Here is a 25,252-nt window from a genome sequence, read left to right as displayed (position 1 = left end):
CAGAGCAGCGAGCCCAACTGGTAAGGCTCTTTTGCACTGTTGGACGGCTCCACGCATTGGAAAGAGCTTCAGCGTATCGGAACCTTCCCTTCTGTAGAACTTCCAGTCACTAGTTCCAGTTTTCCACGGAGTCTCCAGGCGCCCCCTTATCCCCTCGGACGGCAGCCCTTCTCCTCTCTAGGCTGGTTTTCTCCAGACCAACCCATGGCTCTTCTCTCTCTCTCTGTGAATATGGACCCCTGGACGTCCTAGGGTCTTCCTCTGGATAACTTGTGGTTGTCAAGCGCCCCCACACCTGACACAGTGCAGGACACAGAGGGACCATCAGCCTGTGATGTGGGGTCACCGTGAGTCTAGCAGTGTAGCCACGGCGGCAGGTTCTGCGGGGTGCCGGCTCGGCGCGCTCTCCACCCACTCTGGGCCCGCCCCCCGCCCCCCGCCCCCCGCCTCCCGCCTCCCGCCTCCCGCCTCCCGCTGCTTCGGATGCGGGAGCATCCGGGTTCCCTGGGAGCTGGGGAAATGCAGACTCTCCAGCCTCTTCCCAGACCTGCTGCTCACGAATCTGCATTTTAACAAGGTCCCCTGTTAAAGGGTGATTTGTGTGCTCGCTAAAGTTTGGGAGGCACGGAACTCCTCAGCGAAATAAAGAGTTGGGGAGTGAGAATTTGAAGGAGGCAGCCTGCAGCAGTGGGAAGAGGCTTGGCGTGCGATGGATTTGGCATCAGCCTCTTGCCTTTTCCCTTCGTCGCCTGCAAGTACTTGCCGTGTGATCGTGGGCAAATTGTTCCACCTCTCCAGACCTCACTTTCATTCTCTATAAAATGGGAATGATGATATTAACTCGTGATTCTCCTCGCAATAAGATGTTTTTATCGGGAAAGGACCAGCACAGCTGGGAGTCGCAACAGGCGCTCCAGAAGCGTTGATACTTCCCTCCCTCCACGTGCCTAGGAAAGGTGGGAGCAGTTGGACCTGGTGAGTCACAGAAGACTGAGGAGCGATTTCAGAGGCCTCCCTGCACAGAAGCCTGGCATCTGGGACAGAAACATCTTCTTGAGCGTGTTCGTGCAGAGGGAGGGAGAGAAGCATCAGAAGCCAGAGTGCGTGCAGCGCGCAGAGCGTGGGCACCGGGAAAGCGGGGGGGGGGGGGGGGGGGGGAGAATGTGGAGCAATCCCTGAGTGAGGGAGAGGAGGCTGGCCTCGCCCCCGGTGGTGCGGCGTCCTCGGCGAGGCCGTGCCGCACTCGGGCTGACCGCGCTCTCTCCTGGCTTGGGGTCACCAGGGGATGTATAGGCCCGGCTCTGGAGACTATTTGGGCATCCAAACAGATGAAGGGGGCTCCCTGAAGTGGCCAGCTGTGGTGTAAAGGAGACCTCTGCTGCTGCTCCTTCTGTGACCGAGTCACTGAGTCCCCAGCCTCCGGTGCCTGCAGCACCCCTGAGGCCCACCACACGGGCTTGTAAGGAGCCTCGCCGGTGGGGGTATTTTATCCGTCAGACTCTTTACCTTCAGGATGAGACGGGCTGGCTCCGCCTCCCAGCCTCCCTCTTCTCTTTGGTGCTGACCACGCCTTTTGTTCTTACTTCCTTGTCATGGCACCCCAAACACTCAGTGCTGCTGGAGATCTGACTGCTCTCCCAGGTCCCTGACTTTGGGTCGGCAGGTGATGTCTCCTTGCTGCCCTGATACACCAACCGGGTCATTTTCAAGTGGCTCGTCTGAGACCAACCGGGAGAGGCAAGAGGCAGCTGCTTCTGCAGAGAGCCTGCGTGTCTTCGCCACGTGAGGGGACAGAGCCCAACCACCCAACCACATTTGTTTTATAGGTTTAAGGTAAAAGTGGGTGCTGATCTCCAGGATGACATCCGTAGGTGCCGTCTCATCCGAAACATGATTGGACCCGAGAAGACGTTGGTAAATGTCCTCCCCTCCCATTGAGACAGAGCGGTCTTGCAGGAAGCCTGTGTCCTGGGCCAGCATACAGCTCCTTTCAAGCAAGGGTTAAAGAACGGTGGGAATTTCAAAGCTGAAAGTGAGAGGAAGGACAGCTTCGTGGTCTTGCAGTGGGTGACCTCTCTAAAAACAAACAACCGAGAGAGCTGATGGTTTTAAATGTTTCTGTTCTTCAGAACCTTAAGTAAGATCCGGGTTAGGGACTGTTCCTTCTTGCTAGCACAGATGCCCCTGAGCAAACAGGTTCCCGCTTGGTGCCCTCGTGTGTCATTATTTAATTTCCCTTAACAAATATGTCCCTCCTGGTTCAGCAGGGAGGCCAGTCTCAGGGAGCCAAGGTGGAAGAAATGGCACACTTTTGCTGAGATAAATGTAAGGATCACTCCTGACTACATATTTTTGTAAGATGTTTCTTAGTACATGTAAATACTTTTATAAACTCCCAATAAGATGTTTTTATGGGTTTTGGAGGCATGTTTCATAAGTTAACAGAAACAGAAGTTGAGTCCTTGACCTGGGATCAGAAGTGCCACTATTTATATATGAGTTAATGTGGCTTTTGTCTTATGGGGCTGTCCTTACTGTGATACAAAGTGATTCTAGCTGTACGGTCCTCCGGTCCTCATAGTGGCCCCTGAGGGAGCTCAACCACTTAGCACTTTCTGCTGGACACATCCATCCCCATGTCTGTCTTCTCTTAGTGTGATAACGTCAGGGGTGGAGAGGCCCTTTCTTAGCCTCTGCACTCTGGCTCTGCACTCCCAGAAGCCAGCCTCTGGGTAGCACCTGGCTTACAGAGAGCTGGGGCCTGGGAGTCAGAGGCCTGGCCCTGAGCTTGCCATTTACATGATTTACTGTTCTTGGCAAGTTCTTTCACTGCTCTGCATGCCAGCTTTCTTTTCTGTAAACTGGGTTAATATGAACTGCTTCCTAGAGTTGTTCTAAATATTACACGGAACAAAATCCATAAAATGCCCAGTTGAGTAGGTGTTTCATCAGTGGTAGAGTTTGGGTTATTTATTATTGTGCCAGACTCCTAGTCGGCAAGAGTCAAAATGACTAGTGAACAAATTCAGAATTGATGATGCATGATTCGGAATGTGATAAAATAGTTTCCAGAACAATGGATACTGCAAGACAGATGCAATTGGGTGGCACCTAAATGCAGATAGGGCCAGAGCTCCAGGGCCAGCGAGCAATTCTCCTGGGCCCAGCCCAGGGCCCTTCCAGACAGCACAGTGGCCCTGTGAGTGACTTGCATCTCCTCCAGAAGACACATGTGGGGCCACAGTTCCCGTCTTGGTGGCTGCTCTTTGGCCACCTTCGTGCTGGCTGCATGCTGGTCCTCCACAGAGGAAATGTCAGGCTCCCTCCAAAAGTCTTGCTCAGCAGTTGGTGGCACTGAGTGACAGCATTTCCTCCCTTAGAGCTGAGCCCTGTCATAGGTCAGCACCAGGCAGACCTCACGGTGGAGGGTCTCTCTCCGTGCAGATGATGGACGCCAACCAGCGCTGGGATGTGCCCGAGGCCATAGAGTGGATGTCAAAGCTGGCTGAGTTCAAGCCACTGTGGATCGAGGAGCCCACCTCCCCTGATGACATTCTGGGACACGCCGCCATTTCCAAGGTAGAAAAACTGCCCCTGCTGCTATATATTTTTGTTGTTGTTTGGTTGGTTTTCTGGAGTGGCTGTGACAGATCCTAAAACTTCTTTGCTTATTTGCCTTTTTTTTTTTTTTTACATTTCTCTTTATTTTAGAGGCAGTAAATTGCTAAAAGTTGAAAGACTGCCAGCAATCCAAAGATTAATAGACATGGATCCATACTTTGTAAATACATAAATCTGACTGATACTAAAATATTTTATTCACCCCCAATGAAACAAAAGTGTAGATTCCTCTGGTTGACCCAAAAGAAAAGGTTTGCTTGGCTAATGGTCAGGCTGCCCCAAGAGAAGGCTGCCTAGAGCCCTCACACCCGGGCACTTCCAGCACAGGTCCACCCGGCCTCCCCACCTCTCGGGTTTAGGGAGACCCTGGTACATCAGAACATCTGAGGATAGACCGGTGATGGGTATTAAGGAGGGCACGTATTGCATGGAGTACTGGGTGTTGTACACAGTGAATCATGGAAACACTAAATCAAAAACTAATGATGTACTGTATGGTGACTAACATAACATAATAAAAAATTTAAAAAAACAAAAGCACATCTGAGGAACATCCTTTCTCAGGAAGCGGCTCCCTTTAGCCGGTGACAGGCACTGATGTATATAAAGCTAGAATGCCCGGTCACTTCTGAGGAGAAGTCCCAACTTCTGGCAGCACTGAATGTTCGAATCCTCTGACCAGAGCAAGCTCCATGAGGAGCCACATTAAACCAAAGGCATTTGGATGAGTGAGAAATCAGGGCAGGAACGGGTTGTGTGATTTGAATATGCGACGGTGTCTGTCCAAGCCCCAGGCATCTGCCTGCAGAGAGGGGCTGTGCCTTCTCCGCACAGCATGAGGCATGTTGAGTGTAAGCCTTCCCCCTCCCCGACCAGACCAGCACTCGCCCCTAACTCCCCTTTTACATCTTCCTCTGATGCCCTTTCCCCCCAACACTGTGCTGTCCGGTGTAGGTTTGCTGGCCTTACAGTCCATTCCTGGCTGCCTGGGAGCAGATTCCTCAGCCCACCCCCCACCCCTGCCAGGTGACTCTCTATTGCTCTTACTCTCCCCTACTCTGAAAATTTTCCCTCTGAGGACAGGCAGTTTCACATTCTGGGAAGGACAGCTCAGGGCGTCCTATTTGAAGCTGTGGGTCCTACGGGGGCCATCCTGCCCCATTTCTCTCAGGACATGAATGTATGAGCTCCTTCACAGAAGCCCTCCACAGAAGCCTGTGTTCCAGGGATGCCCTCCATTCTCCCCACTTCACGGCCATGCCACAGAGAAATGAAGACACATGAATCCTAGATAGCTGGCATGGTTGGGTGGGGGCGAGTGCTGAGGATGGTAGGAGGAAGGTCCCTGCAGATAGACACAGGGCTGGGCTGGGGCAGTGGAGTGGCTGGGGAGGGAAGACAAGAGCAAACCCTGAGCAAAGGTGCACGGGGGTGGGGGGGTGGGGAGTGGGGGGGGAGGAAGAGCAGGAACCACAGGGTGACTGTGTCAGTTTAAACAGACCTGAAAACTTCTCAGGAGTCATCCTGCAGTGAGAATCTGGTGAGGGCCCTGGTTCCACAAAGACTTTCACCTTGGGGTTCTTTGGGGGTAGTGTTGCCTGCCTGCCCACACAGGGACCAGCATGCCCCCCCCCCTCGACACACACACACCCCTGCCCGGAGAATCTCACTGGAAGCTCCTCCGGGCTTCAGCCCTCTAAGGTTTTGTTTACATGGGGAAGGCCGTCCCCTCAGGAGGGATCGCTTGATGTGGGCACAGACAACCCGAGGCACAGGGAAGCTGCAGAGACAGCCCGCACAGGTGGGGCTGTGGAGATCCCCAGCAGAGTGCAGGTGCACCTTGGGCATTGTGGAAAAGACAGGTCCCTGGGGCTGGGTGATGGGTCCATTCCAACGCAGTGAGCCACCATAGTGTCTTGAAGGAGAGAATGGGATCAAAGATTTCACTGGAAAAAAACATATAGGGTGGATTGAGATGGGATACAGGGGAGTGTGAAACAGGCAGAAAGAAACTGGAGGCAGAGAGGAAAGCTAGGAGGCTTTCCCAGTAAACTAGGCAGGTGGGCGGTGAAGGGACAGGACAGCTAGACCAGAGCAGGTCAGGATATATTTAAAAGGAAGAAATAGAAGTTGGTACCTATTTAGTGTCAGAAACATACGCTTTAAAATGGTAGAATGAATAAGTCAAATGGCTTTCCTACTCCTCTACCATTTTTCACCACTCTGGTTTTTGTTTTTGTTTTAAGATAGAGAACCACACTCATTTAAATTAGAGGTTTCTGGAAGCATAAGCCAGGAAGCTAGAAGGTGCCCCAGTGACCATCCACTCTAACTCCTCACCTGGGGACAAGGAGGCCGAGGCTTGGGTGGTCCGTGACTCACCCACATCCACACATAGGGGCAGGACAGGTAGCAGGATCAGGGGCACCTGGCTCCTAAATTAAGGGGTTTTCTGCAGGGAAGGTTTCCTATCTAGTGGTTCAGATGCTTCCCCTGGCTCTGGAGTTAGCCTGGAGTTCAAGCCTTAAGCCTTGGTTCTACCCCTTTCTAGCATTGTGATCTGGGAATGGTTACTAGCCCTGTACCTGTTTCTCATCTGTGAAATGGGGACAAGGGTGGCTCCTATCCCAACGGGCTGTGATGAGAAGTCATTTCAGTCAGGGTTTCACACAGCACCAGACAGGTGGTAGGAGCTCGGACAGAGTTAGCTATTAGTGCCATTGACATCATTTCCTGAACAAGGGGAAGCTGAGCTGGGGAGACACGAGAGGTGCCCAAGGAAATTGCCTGTGGCAATCCCAGTGCAGGTGTGAAGGGAGCAGCCTGGAGCCTGGGCGGAGAGGGTGAGGTATCTTTAGGTGGGAGGATGGAAAGAGCAGAGCTATGCTAAGAAGGCTCCAGCGTTTGCTAGGTGAGGATTTCACCAGGTAAGGAATGAGCCCAGCCTGACCTGTATAGTGGATCTAAGACTGCTAGCTAACCTTGAAGGGAGAAGGTTCTAGAACACCTACTGAGGGGGGCGGCGAGGAGAATCTGCGGAGCTATGGCAGGAAGTGGGCTAAGGGCAGCAGGCGAACAGCCCCTCCCGTGTGCACACACAACCCCCCTGCCGACCTTCTGCCGTTCCTGAAACTTCACACAGCCTCACAGCAGACACAATTCCTTCTTCGGCTCTAAGTGGTGAAACAACTGTAAATATTTTTAAACATTAGGAGTTTTAGTTCAAAGACTTAGGAAAATAACATCAGGTTGCCTTCTATTGTATAGGCACTGGCCCCATTAGGAATTGGCGTTGCCACTGGAGAACAGGTACGTGACATCCCCTTGGGGCCAGTACACACTGGCCACCCGCTGGGGACACTGGCATACATTAGGCTCCACCACCCGTATTATTCCGAGTTGGGAAGTGTTCTTAAATCTCTGAGCTTGGGATGTTTTACAGCACGTCAGTAGAGTCTGGAGTCGGATAGAGTCAAAAGTTTGTCTCTTTTCTGACAATCCATATGACGTAAGGCCATGTATCTTTTCCAAAGTATCTAATCAGAATTTACAAGGCAGCAATTTAAAGTTGCTCCTGCAGGGACATAAGATGCACTGTATGGTTTTAAGAAAGCCAGCTTCCAAATTGAACAAACATTACTGCGTTCCCTCTTTGTGCTTATAAACGAAGCACGAATGCCTGCCAAAACCTGTGGCCGTCCGCCCACCCGCAGAGCAGTGCGAAGGAACAGATTCTGGGGTTTCCCGCAAAAGGAGCAATGCTGGTTAGCCTCGGGTTTGTCGTCGTCCGGGCCACCTGCTCATCGCCATCCCCACACTCCATCCCGATGCTTTGCTTCGCCTCCCACTTGCCAGCCGCGCTGACGGCTATGCCTTAATAGATGTCAAGCCGGTGTGACTTTTGCGTGACTCACACCCTCCCACGAGCAGATTTACGAAGCAGTGAGCAGTCAGGTCCCCGGCTTGTACTATCGGGCCTCGCTTTGTGCCAGGTCAGGTGAGAGCAAAGAATAAATACAGCCCGGGCTTCTCGAAGGCTGCTGCCGAGTGCCTTGGCATCAGCGCATTGCAGGGTTTAGAGGCCTTTGGCCAAAGCTGACTCTTCTGCTGGTTTTATTTTAATTCTATTTCCAGTGCCACAATAGAGTGATATTTAAGCAACTCCTACAAGCAAAAGCCCTGCAGTTTCTCCAGATTGACAGCTGCAGGCTGGGAAGTGTCAATGAAAACCTCTCAGTGTTGCTGATGGCCAAAAAGTTTGAAAGTAAGGGCGCCCCAGAGATGCACGCCAAACCTCCATTTCCCGCCCACCGCAAACCTGCGGGTCCCTCTGGAGGGACTCTCTTTTCGGCCTAATCAGGGAATCTTTGACGATTTTCATCCCTAAATAATAATGAATGATGTAATCACCAGCGGGCAATGAGAAAAACTGCAGGTTCTCTTTCATCCGCCACCCCCACCCCCCTTGGCATTAAGTAGAAATCTGTCTTTATTGTAGTTCCCGTTTGCCCCCATGCTGGTGGAGTTGGCCTCTGTGAATTGGTTCAGCACCTGATCATATTTGACTTCATATCCGTTTCTGCAAGCCTCAAGAACAGGTAACGTGGAGTTAACTTCAGCAGCGTCCCTCAGCCCAGGCCAGACCTTGTAAAATTCGGCTCTGGAGATCAGAGGCACTAAGAACTCTGTCCTTCGCCACATCCTATAACTCCAAGGCCGAGTTGGGTTTGCTTCCACTTTTTTCCATGGGGCCATTACACTTGAGCCCCAGCAGTTAATAGATCTCTTTTTCTTTCCGAGGAGTGGGTTCATGGCAGCTGCCTTTGTTTTCTAGGTGCATGATAGGTGGGTGGGTGGAACCCCATGGAAACCAGAACTCCTTTGTTGTTGTTGTTGTTGTTGTTTAATGTAGGCTGCACACCTAGTGTGGAGCCCAGCAGGGCTTGAACTCACAACCCTGAGATCCAGACCTGGGCTGAGATCAAGAGTCAGACACTGAGCCACCCAGGCTAAGCGACTGAGCCACCCAGGCGCCCCCAGAGCACCTTCCTTTCTAAAGCCTTGCTTCCATCATACGCATATTCTCTGCTTCCGTCCAATCTCTTGGTCCTGGCGCTGGAGAATTCTGTAATCTGGCTGCATCTCGTTCCACCTTATTTCTCAACATGGCCCAGGTGAACTTTAAGACAGTCTTCCAGTCATCTGCACACATACGGTTTATTTTTTTTTTTAAGATTTTATTTATTTATTAGAGAGAGAGCACAAGCAGGGAGAGCAGCAGGCAGAGGGAGAGGGAGAAGCAGACTCCCCACAGAGCAGGGAGCCCAATGTGGAGCTCAATTCCAGGACCCTGGGATCATGACCTGAGCCGAAGGCAGACGCTTGACTGACTGAGCCCCCCAGGCACCCCTTACAGCTTTATTTTTATTTTAATGATTTATTTCAGAGAGAGCGAGCAAGCGGGGGGGGGGGGCGCAGAGGAAGAGGGAGAGAGAGGGGGAATGCTTGAGCAGACTCCCTGCTGAGCGCAGAGCATGACATGGGGCCGGATCCCAGGACCCTAAGATCCTGACCTGAGCCGAAATCAAGAGCCAGCGGCTTAACCGACTGAGGCATCCAGCTGCCCCCGCATATGGCTTTATTATGCATTTCTTTCCTCCTGGAGTTAAATGTGGTATCGCAGAAGGATCACTGGCCATGATCATTATATGTGGCAGCCTAAATACGTGCGTGAGAATGGTGAACACCAAATGTGGGACCGTGGGTGAGAAATGGGACCTGTGAGGGTTGATGGGGCCTCAATGATAAAGTAACAGTTTTTCTCTTAAGATAGGGGGTGAGTACAGAGATGCTGCCTTTTATGTCTGAAATATTTTGTACGCTAAAAAGTGAACATTCCTAGGTTTTTCTGCTTTTGCCCCCTCTCATTTCGGTCCTGAAGGTGGGACCAAGGGGAGGTTCAGACCAACCTTGAAAGGTCTTGCCGATCTTGAGGGCCCAGAAAAGGGCCAGCGCTGAGCGCAGTGCCCCATGACCACCCACGAGTGGGCGAGGGTGCCTTGTGCCACGTTCCTGCTCGGGAGTGCCATTGTGTGAGCGGAGCAGCCGTGGGGGGCAGCTCGGCACCCCTGCTTTGTGACCTTGTGGAACACCCGTCCCCTGCTCATTCTTCAAGGCCAGAACGTCCTCTCCTGGGGGGCTGGTTCCTCACCTGTAACCTGTTCTTTGTAGATTATACGTAGCGCAGATTGTAGTTGATAACTTAGTGTCTGTGTCCGCTGAAACCATGCGGCCCGGTCTTGCCAGTTCCTTTGTGAAGGCCCAGCACCCGGCACTGGGTCGCCTGTCCTAGCTGTTCATTAACCGATGACCCAAGTAAGGCAGCAGACTTAGGTCACTTGCCCCAAGTCACAAAACTAGAGGGTGGCTGACCCCAAATTTGAACAGATTGGTCTGATAGTAAAACCTGTGCTCTTTTTTCTAAATCATGTGTGCAGCTGGGTGGGATCTCACTTGGTGATTTTAATCTACTCATCTAGCCTTTGGCTAAAGGCCCCCAAATAATCCCAGATACTTAATGGAGCCTAAGTGGATATCTTTGGGGGTCACAAAACCTTTACAGATCTTCCTTGGCTTAAGATAGCTTCACATTCCAATAAACCCATCATAGTATATTGAAACAGTAATATATTGACCTCTATATTGATAAATATTAATATATTGAAAATACATTTTAAAATGTGTTTAATACGCCTAACCTACTGAACATCACAGCTTAGCCTAGCCTGCCTTAAACATGCTCAGACACCTATATTAGTCTTTATTGGGCAAAAGCATCTGACGTGAAGCCTGTTCTATAATAAAATGTTGAATAGCTCAAGTAATTAATTGAATACTACACGGAGAGTGTAAAATAGAATGGTTGTATGGGTACAACAGTTGTTAGCGTATTGGTGGTTGACCCTCACGATAGCGTGGTTGACTGGGGGCTGCTGCCGCCACAGCCCAGCGTCACAAGAGAGGATCGTATCACACATCACGAGCTGGGAAAAGATTCAAATGCAAAATTTGAACTAAGATTCTACTGAATGCATATGGCTTTTGCTTCATCGTGAAGTCGATATATCTTAAGTCAAACCATTGTTAAGTCAGGGACCATCTGTAGAGTTCCAAGAGACTTTTGGTACCCACCCACGTGAGGCTTCATCCAAGCCCTCACATTGCTTTTACAGAGAAAGAACCTGAGGCAGAGAAGGAAAGATTTGCATAGAAACATGCACCCGATCGAGGCCACCCTTTCTTCAGTGGTGCTCACCTCTTTGCTTTAACAGTTAGTACCACGTGAGTGACCTAAGACATTACTGTCCTAATCTGATTCCTTCCTCCTAGGATGTGTGAATATGTCGACCACCTGCATGAACATTTCAGGTATCCTGTAATAATCAAGAAGGCGTCCTACATGCCTCCGAAGGTAAGCTTGGCCAGAGGCCTCCCTGAGGAAGCAAGGAGCTTCCAGCCCCTGGTATACTTTTCTTGTGGGTTAGACCCTAGAGCACAAAGCTGTCTCCTTAGAGCTTATTTTCAGTATCTAGAAATTACGAATGGCTCTTCAGTTAGGAATATCAAATTCCCAAGGCCTGAAGGTCAGGGGTTGAGGCTGAAATTGCCCGAACAAGGCTTCTCTAATGCCAGCCTTTCTTCCCAACACCAGCTGAGACCTTAAAATGTACACTTCTTGTGCAAACCCCTCTCTTCCGCCCCCCCGCCAAAACCCCAAAACCAAACAACAAAAACCAAACCTGGCACCATGTAGCAAGTTAGTGAATTGAAACGTTTAGGCTGCGGTTGTGTTACCTGGACCATTTATCTTCATCATGTCCGAGACACTGGGGCTCATTTTCACCAACGGAGGTTGAATTGTCAAAGGAAGTGTGATTAGGTTAATTCTGAGATGTAGCCAATGAAGTGTATCCTTCCCCATGTCAAATAATCCGAAAGCAGCGTTTCTATGAGCAGCAGAAATACATATAGGAGTTTTGTTCCAGGTGGTTATTAACATTACTCGTTTTTTTGGTCTTTGATAGGACGCTGGTTATTCGACAGAAATGAAGGAGGAATCTATAAAGAAACACCAGTATCCAGACGGTGAGGTCTGGAAGAAACTCCTTGCTGCTCAAGAGAATTAAACGTTCAGCCCTAACACCCTTTCCTAAGTGAAAAGGCTTACCACTTTTGGAGTGTGGTTTTACAAAAACAGGGGAAAGAAATCATCCCAGCAATCAAAACAAGTTTCAGCTGAAAGTCCTGTTAACCTCAGGAGTCAGCTCAGTCGTCATTAGTACTTGATTCTTTTAGCAAATAAACACACATTCTCCTAATTAATCCTTAAACAAATTTAGATTTAACTCCAAGTGCAGAAAGATGTTCCTACAAAATTTCTATCAAGTGCTGGTACCTGGACATTAAACTGTACTTTGAAAATAAGCAGCAGGTTGCATAATTGTTGGAACAATGCCTTCTGTCTCCCACTTGTTAAAAATTAGCAGAGTAAAAATAGTTCTGCAGCACTATGGGGTATCTGGTGTGCAACAGAGGTAAAAGGATTTCACGGATTAGCCCTGGAGTGGCTTAGCCTTTCTTTTCTTGTTCTAAGTGTATTAGCAGGATCCACACCATTCTGAAACCATGGCAGCAGTAATGGGCAGGAAAATGGCATTTCATACATTATTTTTCCATAGCCCTTAAACCTTTACCCTAAATAATCATTATATGCTAATGATAAAATGCAGCCAGAATTAGATGAACCACAGAAAAATAGGGCAAGATACAGTTTAGTCACCACTTCTAAAATATACTAAACCACTAAGCACCCAAAAGAGAACAGAGCATATGTGTATTTACGAGGGTTCTGTTAAATCTATTTTAGGCAGGAAGTGAGCAGAATGGCAATATACAATAAAAAAATTAAAAACAAACCCAGATGTATGCAGAACACAATGCAGAAAATGCCTTTATTATAGCAATATTTAAAGCACATAACTTTAAATGTTCATAACCACAACTGTACATTATTATGGATGCTGGTGTTATGCAGCTCAGATGTGGGGGAAGAGCTGATGTGTAGTTCTTGAAATTCACAGACCTTCATAAAACCGTGGGGTTGAAATGCATGTACACATTTTAAGAGCCTTCCAGTTTTTATTCTCCTCACTTTATTCCCAAACTCGGCATTTTCACACGTCTTCAGTGAGTTAATCAAACTCAAGGCCTTCGGTTACTAAGAGAACCGGCAAGGTTATGTTTGCCAGTGGCAACATCCTTACCAGTTAATAATAACCGCTGGTCGCCAAGAGATTTCTGACCTAGTTCCTTCTTCCTTTAGGGCAAACAAGCTTTCACCTGGGCACTCAGTCCAACCCCTACAGACTGAATAGCCTTCAAATACCTCCTTTAAAAGCACTTAAACAGCCATTTCCATTTTAATAGTCGGGTGAGGACTGTACCCCTCAATCTGAAAGTCTTCAGCCTTGAAGTCATCGATTGTCTCAACTTTTCGAAGGATTTTGAGCTTCGGGAAAGGCCTTGGTTCTCGCTGAAGCTAAAAACAATAGGAGATGATTATTTTGCCATTATCTGCACAACCTGCTTTACTTCTCCCTGTGAAACAAGTACACAGTATTTTATCGACAAAATATTATTTCACAGGAGTCTAATAGTGCAGACCCCTGCCCCTGCCACACTCGTGCAATGTAACCGACGGAGTCTCTCCCACCCATCGAGACCGAAGGAGATTCTGTGGCATCATGCTGCGTCAGGAGCCCCGTGGCTCATCTTCTAATCGACTGCTCTTGGTCAATTAAGGACGGGAACAGTCTTTCACTTTTGTATCTGTAACTCCTGGTAGGCGCTCAAGTATGGTTAATCCCTATCTCAACTGTCCCTGACAAAGAGGGTGAGGTAAGATGACATCTGGTGACAACAGAGAGGGATGCAAGCCGGGCTTCCTGGCATGAACAGATGGTGGCAATGGGGACGTGGACACAGGCTCCAGCCTCACATTATTCTGTCCAGCGTACAGCCAGAGAAGCAACTGGACAAACCCCGAACTCACCCTCTACACAAAAGCAGCCAAGCTCCCACAAAGGAGGAACTTTCAAAACCTGGATCTCATCTGGAAGGGGCTGATAGGGTCTGGTTCGATCGTTTTTCCTGTGGGGCTCATTAAGCATTAGACACTCATTTTAATTGCCATTTCAAATCACTTGTTGGCTGCTGTAACTTGGGATTTGGACAGACTTTTGAAAGTTAATACCTACATATGGTATGTAACATAATATGAAGGGAAAACATCACCATTTAAATTCTCCCAAGTAAAAATGAGCTGAAATGCTACCCTGGGGAAGGTCCCAAACCCACCGGTCTGCATGGGGGCTTTCCCTCTCTGGTACTGGCACTAAGTATTTCAGCACCTGTCACTCTCTGGTACTGGTACTGAGTATCTCAGCACCTGTCATGTGAAGTGCCTGTGGCTGCGGGATGTGTCTGCCTTGTCCCCGCCCACCTGCCTGCCACCTGTCCCTGTGGTTGGAGCTGGCATCTTATCTCTGCCCCAGGACAGAGCCGAAAGTCTGTTCCACGAGGGATATTATAGAAGGCAATGTCTTTTTTTTTTTTTTTTTTTTTAAGATTTTATTTATTTATTCGACAGAGATAGAGACAGCCAGTGAGAGAGGGAACACAGCAGGGGGAGTGGGAGAGGAAGAAGCAGCCTCATAGCGGAGGAGCCTGATATGGGGCTCGATCCCATAACGCCGGGATCACGCCCTGAGCCGAAGGCAGACGCTTAACCACTGTGCCACCCAGGCGCCCCAGAAGGCAACATCTTAACAAGAGAAGGTACCGAACCCCGAAGTGTGACAGATACCAATCTTACCTGCATTTTCAGCGGCTCAATGTGATTCAGGTAAATATGTGCATCTCCCAAAGTATGTACGAAGTCACCTGGCTAAGTCCCACGGGAGCAAGCAAAATGGCAAATGTTTTAGTTTCAATTCCTTTCAGACACATCATTTAAAAGCACATTATGTGGACTAGGCAGACATTCTAAGGCTTTCCAAAAAACAATTTCACCAGTGTAGTTTTTGAGAAAAGCTGATAGTCACAAAAGGTGTCTTGTATTATAAATAACCCACATAAACCCGTTTGCTTATACAGACCGCAAAGACAGAAAGCTCCTGGAAGGCTGCCAGGCGAGCAGCTTCGTTTCTTACGAAGACCACATTTTAAAACTAACCAGACACCGACTTCTCTGCAGTCAGTTTCTCCACGTTCAACAACCTGAGAGCTCAGCGCTTGGGGCTGGCAGCTACCGCCCCCTCCCGCGCAGCCCACCTTCAGGCCGGTGACGTGCGCAATCATGTAGGTGAGCAGGGCGTAGCTGGCGATGTTGAAGGGCACGCCCAGGCCCATGTCTCCCGACCGCTGGTACAGCTGGCAGGACAGCTCGCCGTTCCCCACGTAGAACTGGCAGAGGGCATGGCACGGAGGAAGGGCCATCAGAGGAAGATCTGAGGGGCCAGCACAAAGGAAAATGAGGCACGGGTGGTTTTAAAGATCGCAGCTGCACATGGAACAGGAGAGAAACAGAAGCTGACTCCTATGCGGGAGATCATGAGAACAGGCCACTGAGCCAGTGACCCCCATGACGCACACCGCCCCCTAGGTCAAAAGCAGACCATTCCAATCCTGGGGATGGCACCACGCCCACAGTGACCCATCCATCAACACGAGACGTCTGCGGATGTATGTCCACAACTGAAGCAACACTCATCCGGCCAGAATTACTCGTGCTGCCTTCTGGCAGCAAGCTACGAGCGGGAGGAACGCATTCATCCCCAGGGGCCACAGGACACTAGCATCCCAGGCACACGCTCCCCTATTCAAAGTCTCTACTAGAAAAGCAAACATTCCACTCTGAGTAATATTTATTACACCTTGGTAGAGTTTAATGTTACAATATAACTTAAATTGTTAACAGCCAGGTGGAGGGGATATGGAACTTCACCCGCCCCAATTTAAACTGTTAGAATCCCGGGTGTATTTTTATAGGTGATTTAAAGCCCTCTTTGGAGTAAAAGAAGTATAAATACACACATTATGATCACCCCCATCCAACCCCATCATCTGAAGGTGAAAATGGGGCCAAGAGTGACTTGCCCAGGGTCACACCAGCCACGTGGCTGGGGGGGGTGGTTCCCAGGGTCCAGCCACCTATTGGCGGCCTCCATGCAAAGGCACAGGGCTTCCCTTTGTGCTAATGGTATAGTCTGGACACCAGAGAATAACTGGGATGCTTCCAACCTTTTGGATTCCAGCCACACAGGATGATTCTTCTGTCATCGGGGTTGGTTTTGATTGTGTCAATCACCTTTTGCAGCTGGTCTACTCCTTGACCTGAATAATCTGTGGAATTGTCAAAAAGAGAAGACGCACCCACATGTCAGTCACAGCATCTCGTGAGATGGCCTTAGACGCCATCCATCACTGTCCTACTACAGCCCCCTGTGGCCCATGCTACAACATATCCAAGGCGCTCTACAAATTCCTCCGCTCTCGTGGGTGATGATGAGTTCAGTCCGACGTCTATCCTCTGGAGCCATAATAAAGTTACTTTCTTTTCTATGAAAGAGTCCTTTAAATATCTGATCTGTCATGGTGCCACCCCTCCCCTCCTGTTGCAAACTTTCTCCAAACCCAGCGATCCGTTTCTTCCACTGGTCCCCATGGGACTGTCTCTATACCCATCAACCATTCTCATCACGCTGCTGCAACGGAAAGTACTGGATCTCAAAGAGAAGACACCATTCCACACACACTCGAAATAACAGAGGACGGTAGACTCCGTTCTAGGGTCTAGATGCTATCCCCCAACACTTCCACCCAAAATTACAATTTAGCAGCCAAACACCTACTGATTTATAACTATCAAAAAACCTAACTCTCACACCACCTTGTACTTTTCTCCCATTTCTGGTCTCTGGACTTTAACTCCTCTCCTTCCTCCTGACATGGAACTGGAAGCCGCGAAGTCTGAGAAGTACGGAGCTTCATCTCCCCTCCAGTTAAACCTCTGCTTACTGGTGTCAGACTACATTCTAGTCCAGTAGTTCTTAATTTTGGGGGGTGGGGGAGTCCTGTCATGATCATAGCTTCAGAAAAAGTAATAGCAGAGATTAAAAAAGAAAAAGATGCACTGTAATAGTAAGTTCTGTGTTTTGGTGATGGTGTTTATATAATTCTACAGGTGCTAAAATTATCAATGGTTTCTGTCCAGCCAGCAAGCGATTACTTCCTTTACTTCCTATGTACGTGTGTGTACACATACACACACACACGCACACACACACACTGAGGAGGTAGGCATTTGCTTTTGTAACCCCTGACCTATGGACAGGCAGGACAGGAAGGGTCAAAGGATGGGGGCAAATGGTGCCACCAAGTGAGTGAGGAAGGTGTTAAGTCCAGGAATAAGATGATTCATCTTCTTCCACCCCAGGAGGGCAGGGAAAAGAGGGGATCCCAAGGACGGCGATCACATGGGCACGACCTAAAGTGTGTGTTGTGGATCAGCCTTAAAAAGGGAGATCAAGCCACTGCAAGGCAATCCCCAGGCTTCTTCCTACGTTATTCCCTCAGCACAGCAATCAACTGACCCACCATGTCCCTACCTGCTAATGACATACGGTGAGGAAAGTACCAAGCACCCAATAAATGCTAGCAACCGAGTGTGATCTGACCCTACCTGAATCTGAAACTGCTTCTCACAAGGTCAAAGTTCTACACCAGCTCCCCAGACGCTGGTTTCTTATGCCCCCAGCTTCACTTGAAACAATGGGGACAACTCACTACGATGAGCGCTTAGGAAATGAGGCATCGCTCTGTTTTCTCACCTGAATCCTTATCTTTGTATTCTGCCCCAAAATGCCTCCACTGAAAGCCATAAACTGGGCCTAAATCCCCTTCTTCTCTGTTGCAGAATCCCAGGCTGTCCAAGAAGTCTCGAGACCCGTTGGCGTCCCAGATTTTCACTCCCTTGGAAGACAGGTCCTTAGCGTTTGTAGATCCCTGGAAGAGACAGGAGAGCAGAGCAGGCAACCAGGTGAAGAAGCTGACACCCTAAGGGCCTCCCACCAGCTGTGCCTCTGGCCTGGGCTAACATACCAGGGACAGGCACTCAACACGTCCCGCACGGCATGTCCTGTCTTTAAGGGCCAGTCCCAGCCCAGACTTTTTAAGGGCCCCCACGACAGTCTCCTGGAATCACTTCCAGGACAGGTGATTCTTCCTCTCAACTAAATGTTCTAGATTAAACACCTCCAAGTCCTTTCATTATTCCCACTTCACCTAACGGTTTTGTGTTTTTTAACTAAATGTGTTTTGTGTCTAAGTGTGATCCCCCAAAATGCATTTAATGCCTCACCCACCATCTGTTCAATGGATCTCAGACCTGGTATATAGGACAGTTCACTAACTGGCCAAATCAGTATCAGCTTTTCTTACAAATCAGTCACATTATCTCATATGTGCCACTATCCAGTTCTGTTTACCCCAACCCGTATTTGCAATTAAGGTGGGGCTTTGTTTTTTCCCAAGTACAAGCCAATGTTGATTACTTATACGTCATCTCATTAGATTTGGCCCGTATCATCCTAACGTGTGTCCTGCTCGTGCATCCAGGTCAAAGACAGACCTCAGGGGCCTCTGGGTATGACGCGCTGTAATGGTGACAAGCAGGGCTGTGGGGCCACATACACCATGCCTGCCGTCCACACCCTTCTCCTCTGACAGCTCCCTGACCCCCTAGCCTCGCTGCCCCCACCCATGGAAGAGCACATTCGCATCCCCACACTCTATTGTGAGGGTTAGAAAACCTAAGCAGAGTGCTCAGCGCTCGACAGATCTGAACCTCGGCACAGACCCCACGTCTCCATCTTGCCCACAGACGCCGGCTGCAGCGTGGGTTCATCCTGACTCTCGTGTTTCACCCAGTCACCAGGGAGCAGCTCTATCGGAGGTGAGTCTGGCATGTTCCTGGTGAAGAGTACCTAGAATCCTGAATTCAAGCTAAATTAAGATAAAACACGTGAACGCATTTTATTTCTGAGCATCTCATTTCCTCCCTGTTTTTGAGTTTGTACTATTTTTTTCACCTCCAATAAGTCATCTTTCAATCTTTTCCATGTTTCTTCTTCTTCTTTTTTTTTTTTTTAAAGTAGGCTCCATGCCCAGTGTAGAGCCCAGCACAGGGCTTGAACTCACAGCCCCGAGATCAAGACTTGAGCTGAGATCATGAGTTGGATGCTTAACTGAATGAGCCACCCAGACACTCCCTCCCATAATTGCTTCTGATGTCTCCTCTTTCATCCATTCGGACTGGGCTCTAGCTGGTTTACGAACGGCCTCTTCTGGGATTTCTGAGGACGCACCTGAACTAGACGCTCACTGCCGGCTGAGGTAAGACAACACAGAAGAAAACACCTCAAGAATGCGGAAGTAAGGAAGACTGGATTGGATCCACATCTGAAAGAACCTTTCTAAAATGCAGTAAGAAGTCTTGGGTCTGGTTGGGCCCAAGACCATACAAGCCACACTGAGTGCTCTGCAGAAGGGATCCCAGCTTCTGCATGGCCCAGAACTGAGCCCATCTCCTCAGGTACCCTCTGAACAGCACTGGCCAGAAGATCACTGGTCTGGACCAGGAGACAGAGCGAGAGGAAGCTGTCCATCATCATATCACTTCAGCCTCCGCTCGAGGTACCTACTTGGCCCTTTGGAAGAAGTATAGCTTGTAACTCAAGAGATCCTTCTAGCTTATACAAATATGACAACATGGCTGGGATCTATATTCAATATCACTCTATGTTGAGCACCTACTATGTGGCAGGCTGTGTTCTAGGCCCAGGGGATACAAATGTGAACAGGAAGAACAAAATCTCTGCCCTCATGGAGCTTCTAACACATTTTACTTGCTTATTTGTTGTCTATCTTCCCCCTTGAATGGGGAAAGGGAGAGGGCAGACATTATATATCAGCTGATGATGTTTCTCTATAGAGAAAACAAAGGAGGGTGGGAGGACGATGTGTATGGGGGGGTAATCACAGTCCTAGATCGGAAGGTTAGGGAAGGCTCATTCAGCAGGGGCTGGAAGGAGGTGAGGGAGTGAGTCATGCTACATGTAGGGAAAGAAGGCTCCAGGGAACAGGACTGGCAAGCGCCAGAGCCCTAGCTGGGAATGTCCTGATGTACTCAAAGATCAGCAAGGAGGCCAGGTGGGTGGGGTCTTATTGGGTGAAATGAGATGCACTAGGGCTATAAGTGAGAAGTGACACGATCAGACTTTTAAAAGGATCTCACTGGAGCTGGGTTGAGAACTGACTGTTGATTTCCAATAGCAGCAGTCTCCCTACCTTGATAAACCACAGCAGCTCCTCCAAAACACCCTTCCAGAATACTCGTTTGGTTGTCAGCAGAGGAAATTCATCTGAAAAATAGTTCGCCAGATAATTTCAAGATGGGAAAATAGAACACATCATCCAGCTTTCTCTGTGGAGGAGGACTGCCCCCGGGGACATAAGGCCCTTGAGTGACCACAGGACCAACCAGAAAACTGTGACTCCGATCATGTGGGTGCCCCACAACAGGGTGGAGCTCCCAGGCCGTGGCCTAAGTCAGTGACACAATTCAGACTGAGACTGCCCTCCTCAATCCCTCAACCACCACGGTAATTCCACGTGGTTAGATGGGGCACTGGCCAGGCAGGGATGCCCTTGTAGACAGGAAAAGAGCTCCCATCCACTTCCCAGTTAGTAGGATTCCTTCACAGAGGTGTGAAGACAACACACAACATGTGCCAGACAAAGGCTGAAGGCTCCCGGGGCTAGTCCATGATTATCCTGCCAGGGAAAACTTGCTCAGGTCCGGGGGATGCGAGATATCACACTAACCAAAGCTAAGGAATAGTTTTTAATTATTTGCAAAGCAAATTAACCTCTATTATTTAAGCGTACCAAAAATAGTAACGGTTTACTTGCTATGCCTGACCCTACTGAATCCTCACAACCACCTTCCTTGAGGCATCCTTAAGATCTCCACTTTACAGGCACCGGGAGGGAATATACAAGTTTGCATCAAGCGACAGAGAGATCAAAATGTAAACGTTATCTCTAAATTCAGTACCTGCTCAGTTCACCTTATCAGGCATATAGTTGATATTCATGTAACAAGGGAGAATTTTAAGCACCTACTTTTATCAGTACTGCCTACTGAACATGATATTCTCTATTTTAAGCACAGGAGGAAGCTGAAGACCGGAGAGGTAACTTGCCCAGGGTCTGAGCTGATGGGCTGGAGTAAAAAACGAGCCCTGCGGCTCATTGGAGGCCACCGTGTGGAGCTGCAGGAAAGTGGCTCCCGGTCTACCCTGCAGCCTGGGTAACCTCCAGGCTCTAAGTGGGTGTGGGGTTGAGGGTCCTCCCCCTGCTCCCCACACTGAATCAGCTTTACTAACAGTGCGTCTCCCTACTCAAAACCACCCCATAGCTGTGTCAAGGATATTTGTCTTGTGCACCCCGCCCCCCACCCGCCTGTTTGGCCCCTGAAAGCCTGACTCTAACAACCGCCAAGAGAAACTTCTCAGGAGCCATCCTGTTTTAATGGAAAAGACGAGTAAGAACTTCTACTCGGACTCTGGTGTTGCTGTTTCAAGGTTTAAGAGGGAAGCTGGTCCGTGTGGACCAGACGGAAAAATCGTCAGGAACCACAAGTTCCTGCCCAGCCTCTGGTTCGCGCTCTCCTCCCGCCGCCGTTGACCCGCCCTTATTCCTTCGCTCCAATTTTTAAAAGCTTTGCCAAACCGAAGGGCCAGAAGGGGGAGAGAAGAGGAGGAGCAAAAAGGGGAACCTCTCGCCAAGTCCGGGGCCAAGCCCGGGCAGAGTCTCTCCCACTCTCTAGTATGAGGCAAACACGACCAGACCGCGGCCGCTCTGGGGCAGACAGCACGACCAATGATTTAGAGCGCAGGACCCGGACCCAAAGGGCCTGGTTTCACCTCCCACTTGGGTCACTCCTGTCCGCGTGACGTTACGCAAATCATTTCTCTAGCCCGAGCCTGTGTTTTGGGGTCTGCAAAGCGGGGCTAAGGAGCTCCCAGGATCGAGGTTAGGACTAAAGGTTGATGGCTAGTCCCGGGCAATCCCCGGCGCCCCCGCCCCCCTCCCCCGGCGGCCAATCGGAGCCCCCTCGGGCGCACGCTCCCTCGCCCCTGGCGCGCGGGGGTCACCTCTCAGGCTGTAGCGCGCCTGCATGCCGAACACGGACAGCGTGCCCGTGCCGGTGCGGTCATCCTTCCGGACCCCGCAGCGCAGGATATGCTCGATCTGCCCCAGGTACTGCAGCTCCCCGTGGGGTGGCGGCTGCGGCTCGGCGCCCGGTTTCTGCGCGGCGGGCGGCGACGGCGACGGCGGACGCTGCAGCTGGGAGCCGGGGGCGGGCATGGCGCGGGCGCGGCTGCGGGTCCTGGGACGCGGACGGCGGCGGGCGACTAGCGGCGGGCTAGGGGGTGGGTACCTTTCTGCGCGCTTCTTTTCCCGCCACCGCAGCGGCGGCTCCGCCCCTTCCTGCCCGGGGACGTGGGCCCGCGCGCGGCCCCCGGGCGTCCCAGGAGCGCGCAGAGCCGCAGGTGGGGCCGGGCGCGTGCTCCGGGGGAGGCGGCGGACTTCCAAAGCTATGGCGTTTGCAAGCCCATTTTTAAAGCCGACAACCTAAGTCCTGTATCTTGGTGCGTTGGCTGAAAGAGGCCTTTCTGATTAGAAAGTTTTCCAGCCCACCGCGCCATTCAATACTAAGGGGATCCTGGAACAGTCCCCACGTGTTCATGAAACATAAAAACAAAACCCTGTTATTTGAGGTATGTTTCCTACAACGAAGGGGGTCGTGCGGTCAGGCGATGTGCGTTTCCGTTTTCCCCCATCTTCAGTGAGGTAGCTGGAGCGAGTGAAATAGGCAGCTTTTCTATTTCATTAGTGACAGCCAGCCATTTTGAAGTTTTTAATACTAAAATTTTCACTTACCGGTAAAATGTTTATAATGTAAACACTGGTGAGTAAAAGCTATTTGATAATGAGTTTAAAATGTACTACGGGCACCTAGCTGGCTCAGTCCGTAGGTAGACCGTGCAACTCTTGATCGAGGGCTTGTAGGTTCGACCCCATGTTAGGTGTAGAGATTACTTAGGAATAAACTCTTTAAAGGGTGCCTGAGTGGCTCAGTTGGTTAAGCCTCCAACTCTTGGCCTTGGCTCAGGTCGTGATCTCCGCGTTGTGAAATCAAGACCTGCATAGGCTCTGAGCTGAGCGTGGAGTCCGCTTGAGATTCTCTCTCCTCTCCCTCTGTCCCATCCCCCCACTCTCCCTTTCAAAAAACGTATAAATAAATAAAATCTTTAAAAAATGAAATAAAATGTACTAATACATGTACATGCAACAAGCAGGCTTTTGAATCAACAACTATTTATTGAACACATAGATGTTCAATGTATTTCTTGTTGATGGGTTTGGGATTGTAAAGAATAAGAGGTCGGCTCTGAATGAAACATACCAAACACTATTTCTTGCTGTTCAATAAAGTCAGCGTTTGTTTGTTTCTGGTTATCTTGAGTGAATTTGTGCAAGATTCTGCAATCTTTCTGCTAACATGCACCTTTCAACCTCAAGGTTAAAATTTTTGTAACACAAATTCTAGGAAGAGGTAAGTATCTTTCATCGGCAGCTCTGCCTAGTCTACTCAGGGAAAACAATCTTGCATGCCTTTATGTGGCACAAAGCCTAGACAAATTCCGTCAATTCTCAAAGACAATTTACAAAATACCTGGCCATTTGGGTTAATTGGAGGGAGAAAAATACTATGAACAGACTGAGGGAGTGTTTCAGGGAACATTTCACAAGCCTCATAGCTGGAAAGTCCACGTTCTTGCTGTTTGGTTGCATGAGAGCTCACAAAAGCCGCAGTAAATAGAAATGCACTGGGTTACAGAAGAGCAGGTATTTTAAATCTATTTCATCCATCACAGTACTAGGCTGGCCTTTCCTAGGTCAGCATAAATTCATTTCCCCCTCTTGCAGCACATTCCCCACCCTACCTTGTTCCAGCGTAATAATAGTTTAAAGAGTCGCCTGTCTCTGTTAGGAATGATGGCCCTCCCGTGTTGTGTTGTATTGTGTTGTGTTGTACTGTTTGGACAGGGTGGGTATCACCAGAGGCAGTGGGCATTCTTTTTGATGGGCATTTGGAAAAAGATGTGCTCGGTCAGAACCCCTGAACTCAGAAAACAGACTTTAGACAGGAATGGGGACTCATGTTGTCTGCTCTAGCTTGAGAGTGCTCCTGGGTATAAGAAGCTAAAATGCCATGTGGGAGCACAGTCCTAAGTGGGCCAGAAAATGCAGAGTTCTTTGCTGGGCAGGATTGTCCTGCCTACTGCCAGCTAAATGCGGTATTCCTCCAACCCCACCCCTACTGAAAAGTGTCTTCACACATCTTCAACCATGGGAAGGATCCCAGGTTGAAAATATCCCAGATTTTCCAGCTGTATGTTACCGCCCGTGTTTAGTTTTCTTTTGTTATTTTGAGCGGAGTTTAATTGTTCCAGCCGAATATCAGTCATACCATAAGGAGAACCTCAAGAGTAGGCTCCCCTGCCTGGGGGGAGGGTCCTCTTCCACTGTGGTCCTTGGAGGATCTTGGTTTGATGATAATAGAGAAAGAATGGTTCCTTTCCCAGGGAATGCTCCATAAATGAATGATCCTCTTAGATGAGCTATCATTTATTCATTCATCCAAGAAGAATTTATATCCCAGTGCCTACCGCATTCCAACAGGGAGCAAGGTAGACAAGGTCCCTCTCACAGAAGCCGATGTTCTAGCAGAGACAAACAACGCGTATGTTCTCAAACAAGACATCTGCAGATAGTGGCAAGTGTTACGATGATTACATGACCCAGTAAAGGGCTACCGAAGATACAGAGGAACTACTTTATTTATTTAATAATTTTTTTTAGTTTTAATTCTAATTCCAGTATAATTAACATACTGTATTATGTTAGTTTCAGGTGTACAATATAATGATTCAACAATTCTATACATTACTCAGTGCTCGTCATGATAAATGTACAGAGGAGCTACTTTAGGTCCCATCACCCTGAGGGAAGAAGCGTTCCAACCCCCAGTGCATTCATGCCAGCATGTTTCCGAGCACTTGCATGTATAAAAATAAAGAATAGAGGCAGTATGAATGCTGAATCCTGTCTTATTCTAGGAAAGAATTTTATCAATGGATACATTAACTTATTAGGGGGAAAAGCTCTTCCTTCTCAGTAAGAGATCTATTTCTGTTAAAAATGTTATATGTTTAATGGTCATAGAAATGTATAATATATTTATGTTATTTTGATCCGTATGTACAAATAATAATTACAGGCGATAACTCAACTGAGAATGAATATTTGATACCTATATTTTTGTGTCTGGGGAGATTTTTAATTTTTAAAATCTAAAAATGCTAACATTTTATTGATC

At 49.1% G+C, this 25,252-nt stretch overlaps 2 protein-coding genes across 2 annotated transcripts in view; one reads left to right on the top strand and one right to left on the bottom strand.

Moving 5' to 3' along the window:
• Positions 1 to 12,105, top strand: part of ENOSF1 (enolase superfamily member 1) — a 28,204-nt gene extending 16,099 nt beyond the window's left edge. Inside the window, exons 10-16 of the mRNA XM_045781819.2 lie at positions 1,827 to 1,914; positions 3,445 to 3,579; positions 6,889 to 6,930; positions 7,756 to 7,885; positions 8,120 to 8,219; positions 11,011 to 11,092; positions 11,706 to 12,105. Coding sequence (XP_045637775.2) covers positions 1,827 to 1,914; positions 3,445 to 3,579; positions 6,889 to 6,930; positions 7,756 to 7,885; positions 8,120 to 8,219; positions 11,011 to 11,092; positions 11,706 to 11,807 — 679 coding nt within the window. The 3' untranslated portion in view covers positions 11,808 to 12,105. The remainder of the gene's footprint in view (positions 1 to 1,826; positions 1,915 to 3,444; positions 3,580 to 6,888; positions 6,931 to 7,755; positions 7,886 to 8,119; positions 8,220 to 11,010; positions 11,093 to 11,705) is intronic.
• Positions 12,106 to 12,604: 499 nt separating this feature from the next.
• Positions 12,605 to 22,256, bottom strand: TYMS (thymidylate synthetase). Its single transcript, XM_045781822.2, has 7 exons — positions 21,960 to 22,256; positions 20,089 to 20,162; positions 17,571 to 17,745; positions 15,982 to 16,083; positions 15,013 to 15,188; positions 14,555 to 14,626; positions 12,605 to 13,219 (listed from the first exon to the last, which is right to left on the bottom strand). Exons 1-7 carry the CDS (start codon positions 22,171 to 22,173, stop codon positions 13,082 to 13,084), a joined length of 951 nt encoding a protein of 316 aa, XP_045637778.1. The 5' UTR covers positions 22,174 to 22,256; the 3' UTR covers positions 12,605 to 13,081.
• Between the last annotated feature and the right edge of the window lie 2,996 nt (positions 22,257 to 25,252).

The sequence above is a fragment of the Ursus americanus genome, chromosome 19 (assembly GCF_024610735.1).
Source record: "Ursus americanus isolate L20-20 chromosome 19, mUrsAme1.1.p, whole genome shotgun sequence".
NCBI lineage: Eukaryota > Metazoa > Chordata > Mammalia > Carnivora > Ursidae > Ursus > Ursus americanus.
The sequence above is the reverse complement of the archived record's forward strand: the minus strand, read 5'-3'. Positions and strand labels throughout refer to the sequence as shown.